This window comes from Hypanus sabinus, chromosome 6 (assembly GCF_030144855.1).
Source record: "Hypanus sabinus isolate sHypSab1 chromosome 6, sHypSab1.hap1, whole genome shotgun sequence".
NCBI lineage: Eukaryota > Metazoa > Chordata > Chondrichthyes > Myliobatiformes > Dasyatidae > Hypanus > Hypanus sabinus.
The window spans coordinates 180,605,648-180,617,532 of NC_082711.1; the positions used below are offsets into that span (position 1 = coordinate 180,605,648).

General features: G+C 48.9%; 1 protein-coding gene across 2 annotated transcripts in view; it reads left to right on the forward strand.

Moving 5' to 3' along the window:
• The first annotated feature begins 1,438 nt into the window (after positions 1-1,438).
• si:ch211-167j9.5 (tyrosine kinase receptor Cad96Ca) overlaps positions 1,439-11,885 on the forward strand; it is a 67,209-nt gene continuing 56,762 nt past the window's right edge. The window contains exons 1-5 of one of the 2 annotated variants that reach the window (XM_059973740.1): positions 1,439-1,808; positions 3,023-3,362; positions 7,351-7,450; positions 7,890-7,992; positions 8,708-8,921. In XM_059973740.1, the coding sequence (XP_059829723.1) occupies positions 7,381-7,450; positions 7,890-7,992; positions 8,708-8,921 (387 nt within the window). In that variant the 5' untranslated portion in view covers positions 1,439-1,808; positions 3,023-3,362; positions 7,351-7,380. The remainder of the gene's footprint in view (positions 1,809-3,022; positions 3,363-7,350; positions 7,451-7,889; positions 7,993-8,707; positions 8,922-11,885) is intronic. The other variant, XM_059973741.1, reaches the window with a different exon arrangement.

Consider the following 11,885-nt stretch of genomic DNA (forward strand, 5'->3'; position numbering starts at 1 on the left):
AAAATAAGGGAGAGAGAAGCTGAGAGTGGGCAGTGTATGTAATGAGTTACCAGAAGAGATTGAGGCAGGTACAATAACAACATGTAAAACAGTACAGGCCCTTCAGCCCACAATGTTGTGCCAAACTTATAACCCACTCTATGATCAGTCTAACCCTTCCCTCCCACGTCATCACCCATGTGCCATCCTAAATGTCCCTGATGTATCGGCCTCCACCACCACCCCTGGCAGGGAGTTCCACTCACCCACCACTCGCTGTGTGAAAAGCCTAGCTCTGATATCCCCTTCGTACTTCCCTCCAATCTCCATAAAATTATGCCCCCTCATATTAGCCATCTCCACCCTGGGAAAAAGTCTCTGGCTGTCCACTCTATCCTTGCCTCTTCTCATCCTGTACACCTCTGTCAAGCCATCTCTCACCCTCCTTCACTCCAGAGAGAAAAGCCCTGGCTCACTCCACCTCTCCTCACAAGACAGGCAGCATCCTGGTCAATCACACCGGCTTCCTCCCAAGGGACTTGGACAGGAACATGCACAGGAAAGGTTTAGAGCAGGAGTTGGTCACCCGGTAAGACCAGGGTTTAGAGTGATATGAGCCAAGCATAGTCAATGGGACTGGCTTAGGCTGGTCAGCAGGGAGTGCTTGGGCCAAAGGGCCTGTCTTGGTGCTGTGTGACAGGGCAGCACCCCCTTGGAACCAGGTTCCACCTGAGTCCAAGACCAAAGCGAGGAGGCTGGTGGGACATGGGGCAGGTTTAGCCTCTCTTCCTGAGACCCTGGAGAACCAGACAACAGCTGAGTGGTCGGACCTTGCACAGCTCACCCAGCGACAGATGGTGGTCTTGGTGGCGATATGCCACCTCCACCTGCTCATGACAACACACACAAGCTGCTGGTCAGGCAGCATCTGTGGAGATGAACAAACATTTCAGGCTGAGGCCCTTCCGTTTGTTTTTGCAGTGCGTTGTCTTTTCTTGCACGTTGGTTGTTTGTTCTGTTGGGTGCGGTCTTTCACTGATTCTATTGTGTTTCTTGTATTTACTGTGAATCCCTGCAAGAAAACGAATGTTTTAATGGTTGTAAATGCTGACAGATTTGTACTTTGACAATTAATTTACTTTGAACTTCCTTTGGAAAGGAAGGAGGTAGAAGCCGGGAGAAGGAGTTTGCCTCTGCCACACCCGAACCAGTTTCTCAGGCGTGATGGTATTCCCTTCTCGCTATGCCAGAGACGAGCACTCAGCCCAGAGGTACAGTGTGAGAATGAGATGTTTCGCGGCAGCAGGCAAGCAGCACAGCACCGGAAACCACAGGCTGCTCCTGGAGTCGGAGGTACCATGCGAGGCAGTGGGCTGTTGGTAATGTGGAAGGAAATGGTCTGAGTGAGTGTGTCGTCACGTCGGGCAGAGTGAGTGAGTGAGCAGGACCTCGAGGGAGACAGGCAGGCACGAGGAGAGCTGCACAAGGCTGGAAGGAGAGCAGAAAAGGGAAAAGGGAAGGGAGCATAAATGGAGTGAGAAAGGGATGGGAAGAAGGAGAGAGAGAGGGACAGAGAGTTACAGAAAACAGAAAGAGATAAAGAGGGAAGGAGAGAGGGCCGGCTGGTGAAGGAGAGAGGTGAGGAGGGATGTCACTATCCAGAACCAACCTCACGTCTGCAGGGTGAGTGAATGGATCGACAGGAACGAAAGATTCACTTTGGAATTTTCTCTCCATCTCTGCTTTCGCATTTTTCAATATCTCCACGGAGTTTTCGATAACGTAGAGAGGAGGATTTTGATTTGAGAAGGAAGGACAAGGACCACGAGGTAAGAGAACTTGGGCGTTGAGGGAGGTGATGAGAAGTATGAAGAGCAGAGGAAGGTAGAATCAAACAGAGCCCTTCAGGATTATAAAGAGGCCAGAAAAGAACTCCGGAAAGCTAGAAGGGGCCATGAAAGAATCTCAAGATATTCTATACATACATCGTGATAACTAGGGAGAGCATAGGACCCCTCAAGGATAGAGGTGGGAACATTTGTTTGAACGTGGAGGATGTGGGTGAGGTTCTTAACGATACTTTACATTGGTTTTTACCAAGGAGAAGGAAGTGGAGGATAGGGAGATCAGCGCTGAGAGTATTGATACGTTGGGGCATTTTGAGGTAAACGATGAAGTTGTGTTGGGTCTTGAATGAATATTAAGGTGGATAAGTTCCAGGGCCTGATGGAATATACTCTAGGTTATTAAGAAAAGCATGTGAAGAAATTGCTAGGGCCTTGATGAATATTTTTGTGTCCTCTTCAGCCATAGGCAAGGTCCTGGAGGACTGGCAAGTAATTAATGTTGTTCTATTGTTCAAGAAAGGAACGAAGGGTAACCCTGGAAACTATAGACCGGCGAGTCTCACGTCAGTGATTGGGAGGTCACTGGAGAGAATTCTTAGGGATAGGGATTATGAGCATTTGGAAGACCATGATCCAATTAAGGAGAACCAACAAGACTTTGCACTGGGAAAGTTGTGAATTACTAACTCGATTGAGTTTTTGACGAGCTGGTGCGGGTGATGATGAAGGTAGAGCTGTAGGTGTTGTCAATGTGGACTTCAGTAAGGTGCTTGACAAAGCCCCTCATGGGAGGCTTATCCAGAAGATTAAGATGCACAGGGTCCACTGCGAATTGGCTGTTGGGATTCAGAACGGACTTGCCCAGGGAAGACAGAGGGTGGTGGTTGAAGGGACTTATTCGAGCCGGGGGTCTGTGATTAGTGGTGTTCTGCAGGGACCTCTGCTGTTTGTGGTGTATATAAATGACCTGGATGAAAATGTAGATGGGTGGCTTAGTGGATTTGCAGATGATATGAAGATTGGTGATGTTGTGGATAGTGTAAATGACTGTCAAAAATACAACAGGATATAGATCAGTTATAGGTAAGGGCAGAGAAATGACAGATAGAGTTTAACACAGCCAAATGTGGTAGGTCAAATGAGAAGAGTCTTAAGGCTCTCTATTGTCGGGGTTGACCATGGATGTTCCATTCCAGCTGAATACGTCGGATACGCAAGCCAGGGCAGTACGATACGGAGAGCAGACTGTCACCAGTGTAGCTGGCTCACCCTCTCCATACAGAAGGTGAATCCAAAGAAACACTAGACACCGAGACAGATTGGCACCCAGCAGATCACAGGGGTCGCCCATCAGCATTGAATTCAACTTCGGCATTCCAGCTCCAGATCTTCCCTTTGGGTTCACTCCCGAAGCCTCCCCTACGACTGAGCACAGCCACAAGGCAGCAGAGGTCTGAGATCAGAGATTGCCTTCTCCTGGATGAGCTGCCAACCACGGTTCACCAACCCCATCTGCCCAGTGTGATTGGCTTTAAGGTATCAGTAACCCACCTTTGCCCCTTCTCCTGTCAGTAGAAAAGGTTCTGCTGGGCTTAGAAGCTAAGCCACACGTGAAGACCAGGGCTGGACTTGGTTGTCAGGGAAACCCACCATTGGGAACATTTAATAGGCAGTGGGAGCTTGACCCACTAACCCTCATCCCTGGCTACGACAATCTTAAAGAACCTGTAAAGAGACCCTTAACAGTGTTGATGAGCAGGGGATCCAAGTTCATAGCTCCCTGAAAGTCGCTGCACAGGTTGCTAGGGTGGGTAAGAGGGCATATAGTAGTCGAGGCATTCAGTTTAAAGGTCAGGAAGTTATGTTGAGGCTTTACAAAACTCTAGTAAGTCTGAGATAAGATCTGACAGAGGCTCGTAAGACTATGAAAGCATAGATAGAGTAGATTTGCAATATCTTTTTCTCAGATTTGAAATGTCTGATCCCAGAGGTCATGCTTTTAAGGTGAGGGGGCACGAGAGGCAAGTTCAATGGGGGCACGAGAGTCCAGTTCAATGAGGGCACGAGAGTCCAGTTCAATGAGGGCACGAGAGTCCAGTTCAATGAGGGCACGAGAGTCCAGTTCAATGAGGGCACGAGAGTCCAGTTCAATGAGGGCACGAGAGGGAAGTTCAATGAGGGCACGAGAGTCCAGTTCAATGAGGGCACGAGAGTCCAGTTCAATGAGGGCACGAGAGTCCAGTTCAATGAGGGCACGAGAGTCCAGTTCAATGAGGGCACGAGAGTCCAGTTCAATGAGGGCACGAGAGTCCAGTTCAATGAGGGCACGAGAGTCCAGTTCAATGAGGGCACGAGAGGCAAGTTCTTTTACACAGAATGGCGGGTGCTGGAATGTCCTGCCCATGGTCGTGGTAGGGGTGGATACAGAAATGACTTTGAAGAGGCTTTTAGACAGCCACAGGAATGTGAGGAAAATAGACGTGGATATTGTGCAGGCAGAAGGAATTGATTTAGTTGGCCATTTGATTACTAATTTATCTGGTTCATCAGAACATCGTAGGTTGGAGAGGCCATTCCTGTGCTGTACTGGTTTATGTTCTATCTTCCAGACACCAGGTACAGTTCAGTAACTTGCTGGTGTTAGACTGGGGTATAGAGTTGCTATTTTCCACGTAGTATAACTTTCCTAATCACCTACGCATGTACTCTTGATTGTTCAGAGAATGTTCCGGTAATTACAGTAGAGTTGCGTCTGTATGTCTCTAGAAAGTTCTTAGTTTTCACTCTGCGTGTCATGCTACTGAAACCTGGCTATGTTATCAGTTGATTGTTGTCACTGGAATGCTGTTATCTCCAGTCTGAATCTGAGACACCCACGATTATATTTTCCTTTGTCTTTTCTTTGTTCTGCCAGCTCTCTCGTCTTCACTTTTTCATCCTTGTAGTATCTATTAAAACCGCCGTAAGCAACAGGTTTTATGCCTCTTTCTTGAGTTCTGAAGAACCTTTGGATTGCAAACATATCAGGATCCAGCACCAGGGACCAGGAACTCCCCAGACTGGCGGCTGGTTGCTAGTGGCAGGGTCCTGATGTGGATTCAGGGGCAGAGGTCAATGCAAACACCCAGGGTTGCCGTTCCTTGCCAGAGGCAGACTTTTGCGTTTTTATTTCTTTTTCTGGCATCTTCACCTTCCCTTTCCAATCCTGATGAAGGACCTTGGCCTGAAACTTCAAATGTTTTTTTCATTTCCATAGTTGCCGCCTGTTCCTCCACCATTTTGTGTGTATTTCTCTGGATTTCCAGCAGCTGAGGAATTTCTTGTGTAGCTGACAGAAGCACTTGCATGGGAGGGTGAGGGGGGAGAGAGGGAACTTTCATACTTGCTTAAGCCCACCTCCTCTGCTGGGACATGGACCACGAACAGTAGCTTGTCAGAGTTCTCTATTCTGGACCAGTCTTTCACACTGTCCCAGATGCAGCACATTTTCTTGGTGTTTCCTTCCTCTCCCAAGGGTGAGGTCTTTGGAGCTTCTGTTGGCATTTCTGTAAAGCTGGGTTTTTACGGGATGGGCTTCCTTTCACAGCCAAGCTCGGGACCAGCCGTGGCTGATTTGAGAGAACTCCGCAGCGTTGAAATACTCAGGGAATGTGGGTACACGCCATTGGGTCAATTGGTAAATTAGTGTTTTCATACAGTGAAAAACTTTGTTTTGCATGCCATCCCAACAGATGATTTCCACAACAGTGCATCGAAGTTGTTACGACAGTAACTGAACGCAGAGCAAAGAGTCACAGCTGCAGAGACAGGCAGGCAGGAAAGTGCAAGGGCCAGGGTAAATTGTGAGTTCAACAAGGAGGTTCGGTTCTTGATTAGTCAGGGCATCAGAGGTTACGGGGAGAAGGCAGGAGAATGGGGTTGAGAGGGGCAATAAATCAGCCAGGGTGGAATGGCGGAGCAGACTTCCTGATCCTGTCTTGTGATCAGAGTCCAACTAATAGGGAACCGTTCAATGGTGGGGTAGAAGCTGTCCTTGACCCTAGTGGGATGTGCTTTTAGGTTTTTGTATCATCTGATGGAAGAGGGGAGAAGAGATAATGTCTGGGGTAAGTGTGGTCTTTAATTCTGAGGCTGTGGAAGTGCAGAGTCCACGGAGGGGAGGCTAGTTTCTGTGCTGAGCTCTCCCTACAGCCCTACCTACAGCTAGGTACTACAAGTACTACAGCTCTACCTACAGCTAGGTACTACAAGTACTACAGCTCTACCTACAGCCCTCTGCAGCTTCTAATGGACTCAGGCAGACTAGCTGCTGTACGGAGCTGTACATTGTGTACAATGTGTCCGGAGCTGTACATTGTGTACAATGTGTCCGGAGCTGTACATTGTGTACAATGTGTCCGGAGCTGTACATTGTGTACAATGTGTACGGAGCTGTACATTGTGTACAATGTGTCCGGAGCTGTACATTGTGTACAATGTGTCCGGAGCTGTACATTGTGTACAATGTGTCCGGAGCTGTACATTGTGTACAATGTGTCCGGAGCTGTACATTGTGTACAATGTGTCCGGAGCTGTACATTGTGTACAATGTGTCCGGAGCTGTACATTGTGTACAATGTGTACGGAGCTGTACATTGGAAAAGGATGCTTTCCATGGTGCATCAATGAAAGTTTTTGTGAACATGCCGACTTCCTTTAGCCCCCTGTCTATGACAGGGACTTGAAAGCAGGAGGTAAGAGTGGTGGGGGTGGGAAAGGGGGTGAGGGAGTGACCTGTGACCCTGTCTACACCACAGAGATCAAACAGCCGAGATGGTCAGGGGGCTTGGTCTGAGAAGCCAGGAACTATGTTACTGTTAGATCACATTCTGAACCGGAAGCAGGTGCAATATCACTGGCATATGTTACGAAATTTGTTGTATTGTGGCAGCAGTACAATGCAATACACAACAATAAAACCTTTAAGTTTCAAAGTCAGAAATATATTTTCCAAATTAAATTAAATAAGTAGAGCAAAAAAAGAGAAAAAAAGTAGTGGGGTGGTGTTGATGGGTTCATCGTCCATTCAGAAATCTGTTCCTGAATCATTGAGTGTCTGCCCTCAGGCTCCTGTACCCCCCTCCCGATGTAACAATGAGAAGAGGGCATGTCCTGGGTGATGGGGGTCCTTCATGATGGACACTGCCTTTCTGAGGCAGTCGCCATTTGAAGGTGTTCTGGTTGCCGGGGAGGCTGGTGCCCATGATGGAAGGAACTGGCTGAGTTCACAACTTTCTGCAGCTCTTTCCCATCATGCCAGAACTCTGGATGGATTGTAGTGTACGGAATCCAGGGAATTAGGGAAATCAGCCCCTGAAGTTCTGATGTTGGCGTTGCTGTTTGAGGAGTTGTTAGGCTGTTGTTGAGTCCATGGTGGGGGGGGGGGGGTAATAATGAGACTGTTACCGGGTATACTGCGGTGAGCGTGGGTGGGGGGGCAGTGTGGAGGAAGACTCTGGAACTGCTCTGGGTTTGTGTCTTTCAGCTGGGGCAGAGTTCCCACCTCCCACCACTGATGGACAACGAGACCTCAACTGCAACCGACTCGAACTTCACCACTTCCATACACAGCACCAGATCAGCCGGTGAGGGGCAGGGGTGGAAGGGGAAGGGTTGGAGGGGTTGGGGAGGGGGAAAGGAGGACGGTGGTGTGAGGGGGAGTGAAAGGATAAGGGAGGAGGATGGGGGTAGATACAGAATTTGTGACATGTAGATCCCTATTGCTGCGTTCAGTATCGAGGTTTTGAATGGTAGTTATTGGGTTCATGTCTACCCTCTCTCTCTCCATCTCCTCTCTTTCTCCCCCACTTCCTCTCCCTCCTCCAACCACTCTCACACTCCCCTACCCCAATCTATCTCTTTCTCTTCCCCTCCACCCTCCTCCACTCACTCTCTCTCTCTCCCCCTTCCTCACCACTCCTCCCCATCTCTCTCTCTCCCCTCTATTTCTCTCTCTCTTTCCCCTCTCGCTCTTCCACTGCCTCTGTTCCCCCTTCCTTTCTCCCTCCCCTCTCCCCTGTTTAGAAGCTGGTTCTGGGCCCACACAGGCCTCATTAATTTGGCTGATCCTGGTGCTGCTCCTGGTGTCCGTGGCACTGTTCCTCTTCCTCCTCATCTGCCTCCTGAGGTGAGTTACCAACACACAGACTATTCAGCCCATCAGATCTGCACTTGCAGTTCCAGCCCTTCCCAATCCTGGGTCAGGTCTCTCATCCAGGGGTGAGGGCCATGAGGGGCTGATATGGCAAGGGAGAGACAGTGAGGGTGCATGAGGGAGATTAAGGAAGGGTGATGAGGGGTGTCCCACTCCACCCTTACAGGCAAAGATCCCCTCCTCCTCCTCTCTCCCTTTTCTTCCCTTCCCTGTGACAACCCTCCCTCTCTTCCCCTCATCCTTCAAAAATTAGTTGAGATCCCCCCTCCCTGTGAGGAAATTGCTGCTCCCCATTATTAAGAACACTAGGAACCAGAAGCAGGAGCCAGCTGTTTGGCTCATCGAGCCTGGTTCACTGTTCCATAAGATCACAGTTGAACTGGCACGAGGAAAGGTTGAGTGAGCTGGGTGAAGGAGGACGAGAGGTAATTTGATAGAGGTGTACAAGATCGCGTGGACAGCCAGAGACTTCTCCCAGTAGTGGAGATAGCTAATAAAAGAGACGTAATTTGAAGGTGACGAGTACGGGTGATGTCTAGGTTTTTACTGGTAGGTGTGTGGAATGGAGGCAGATACATCAGGGACATTTAACACTCTCGTAGATAGGCACATGGATGATATGTGGGAGGGAAGAGTTAGATTGATCTTGGAGTTGGTTAAAGGGCCAGCACAACATTGTGGGCCAAAGGGCCTGTACTGTTCTATGTTCTCTGGGCCACAGGAAGAGGAAGGCCAGGAAATGGAAGCAGTCCAGAGTGAGAGAAAGGCAGCAGAGGGTGAGCTCGCAGGCTGGACACATGATGGTGAAGGTGCTGCCGTCTCCCAAGCAGCCGGCTCTTGGACAAGGACCCAGTCATCCGTTAAACATCACATGGTTACCAGCGAGAGGGCCGAGCCTGCAGGTACTCACACACAATGGAATCGTGTATACACAGCTGGCTACATCACTGTGGGTCACTGTGCACCTGTGAGTGTGTGTAGCTCTGTGTGTACCTGTGTGTGTGTGAATCTGTGAGTGTGTGTAGCTCTGTGTGAATCTGTGTGTGTGTGTGTGTGTGTGTGTGTGTGTGAATCTGTGTGTGTGTGTGTGTGTGTGTGTGTGTGTGTGTGTGTGTGTGTGTGTGTGTGTGTGAATCTGTGAGTGTGTGTAGCTCTGTGTGAATCTGTGTGTGTGTGTGTGTGTGTGTGTGTGTGTGAATCTGTGAGTGTGTGTGGCTCTGTGTGTACCTGTGTGTGTGTGTGTGTGTGTGTGAGTGTGTGAATCTGTGAGTGTGTGTGGCACTGTGTGTACCTGTGTGTGTGTGTGTGTGTGTGTGAGTGTGTGCACCTGTGAGTGTGTGTAGCTCTGTGTGTACCTGTGTGTGTGTGTGTGTGTGCGTATGTGTGTGTGTAGCTCTGTGTGTATCTGTGTGTGTATGTAGCTCTGTGTGTGTGTGTGTGTATGTAGCTCTGTGTGTACCTGTGAGTGTGTGTGTGTGTGTGAGTGTATGTAGCTCTGTGTGTACCTGTGAGTGTGTGTGGGTGTGTGTATCTGTGAGTGTGTGTAGCTCTGTGCTGTGTGTGTGTGTGTGTGTGTGTGTGTGTGTGTGTGTATGTAGCTCTGTATGTACCTGTGAGTGTATGTAGCTCTGTGTGTGTGTGTATGTAGCTCTGTATGTACCTGTGAGTGTATGTAGCTCTGTGTGTGTGTATGTAGCTCTGTGCTGTGTGTGTGTGTGTATGTAGCTCTGTGTGTGTGTGTGTGTGTATGTAGCTCTGTGTGTGTGTGTGTGTGTGTGTGTGTGTGTGTGTGTATGTAGCTCTGTGTGTACCTGTGAGTGTATGTAGCTCTGTGTGTGTGTGTATGTAGCTCTGTGCTGTGTGTGTATGTAGCTCTGTGCTGTGTGTGTGTGTGTATGTAGCTCTGTGTGTGTGTGTGTGTGTGTGTGTGTGTGTGTGTGTAGCTCTGTGTGAATCTGTGAGTGTATGTAGCTCTGTGTGAATCTGTGAGTGTGTGTAGCTCTGTGTGTACCTGTGTGTGTGTGTGTGTGTGTATGAGTGTGTGAATCTGTGAGTGTGTGTAGCTCTGTGTGAATCTGTGAGTGTGTGTGTGTGTGTGTGTGTGTGTGAATCTGTGAGTGTGAGTAGCTCTGTGTGTACCTGTGTGTGTGTGTGTGTGTGTGAGTGTGTGTGAGTGTGTGAATCTGTGAGTGTATGTAGCTCTGTGTGAATCTGTGAGTGTGTGTAGCTCTGTGTGTACCTGTGTGTGTGTGTGTGTGTGTGTGTGAGTGTGTGAATCTGTGAGTGTGTGTAGCTCTGTGTGTACCTGTGTGTGTGTGTGTGTGTGTGTGTGTGAGTGTGTGAATCTGTGAGTGTGTGTAGCTCTGTGTGTACCTGTGTGTGTGTGTGTGTGAGTGTGTGAATCTGTGAGTGTGTGTAGCTCTGTGTGTACCTGTGTGTGTGTGTGTGAGTGTGTGAATCTGTGAGTGTGTGTAGCTCTGTGTGAATCTGTGAGTGTGTGTAGCTCTGTGTGTACCTGTGTGTGTGTGTGTGAATCTGTGTGTGTGTGTAGCTCTGTGTGTACCTGTGTGTGTGTGTGTGTGTGTGAATCTGTGAGTGTGTGTAGCTCTGTGTGTACCTGTGTGTGTGTGTGTGTGTGAGTGTGTGTGAGTGTGTGAATCTGTGAGTGTGTGTAGCTCTGTGTGTACCTGTGTGTGTGTGTGTGTGAGTGTGTGAATCTGTGAGTGTGTGTAGCGCTGTGTGTACCTGTGTGTGTGTGTGTGAGTGTGTGAATCTGTGAGTGTGTGTAGCGCTGTGTGTACCTGTGTGAGTGTGTGTGTGTCTGTGTGTGTGTGTGAGTGTGTGTAGCTCTGTGTGAATCTGTGAGTGTGTGTAGCTCTGTGTGTACCTGTGTGTGTGTGTGTGTGAGTGTGTGAATCTGTGAGTGTATGTAGCTCTGTGTGAATCTGTGAGTGTGTGTAGCTCTGTGTGTACCTGTGTGTGTGTGTGTGTGTAAGTGTGTGAATCTGTGAGTGTGTGTAGCTCTGTGTGTACCTGTGTGTGTGTGTGTGTGTGTGTGTGTGTGAATCTGTGAGTGTGTGTAGCTCTGTGTGTACCTGTGTGTGTGTGTGTGTGTGTGTGTGTGTGTGTGTGTGTGTGTGTGTAGCTCTGTGTGTATCTGTGTGTGTATGTAGCTCTGTGCTCTGTGTGTGTGTGTGTGTGTGTGTGTGTGTATGTAGCTCTGTGTGTACCTGTGAGTGTGTGTGTGTGTGAGTGTATGTAGCTCTGTGTGTACCTGTGAGTGTGTGTGGGTGTGTGTATCTGTGAGTGTGTGTAGCTCTGTGCTGTGTGTGTGTGTGTGTGTGTGTGTGTATGTAGCTCTGTATGTACCTGTGAGTGTATGTAGCTCTGTGTGTGTGTATGTAGCTCTGTGCTGTGTGTGTGTGTATGTAGCTCTGTGTGTGTGTGTGTATGTAGCTCTGTGTGTGTGTGTGTGTGTGTGTGTGTGTGTGTGTGTGTGTGTGTGTGTATGTAGCTCTGTGTGTACCTGTGAGTGTATGTAGCTCTGTGTGTGTGTGTATGTAGCTCTGTGCTGTGTGTGTGTGTATGTAGCTCTGTGCTGTGTGTGTGTGTGTATGTAGCTCTGTGTGTGTGTGTGTGTGTGTGTGTGTGTGTGTGTGTGTGTGTGTGTAGCTCTGTGTGAATCTGTGAGTGTATGTAGCTCTGTGTGAATCTGTGAGTGTGTGTAGCTCTGTGTGTACCTGTGTGTGTGTGTGTGTGAGTGTGTGAATCTGTGAGTGTGTGTAGCTCTGTGTGAATCTGTGAGTGTGTGTGTGTGTGTGTGTGAATCTGTGAGTGTGTGTAGCTCTGTGTGTACCTGTGTGTGT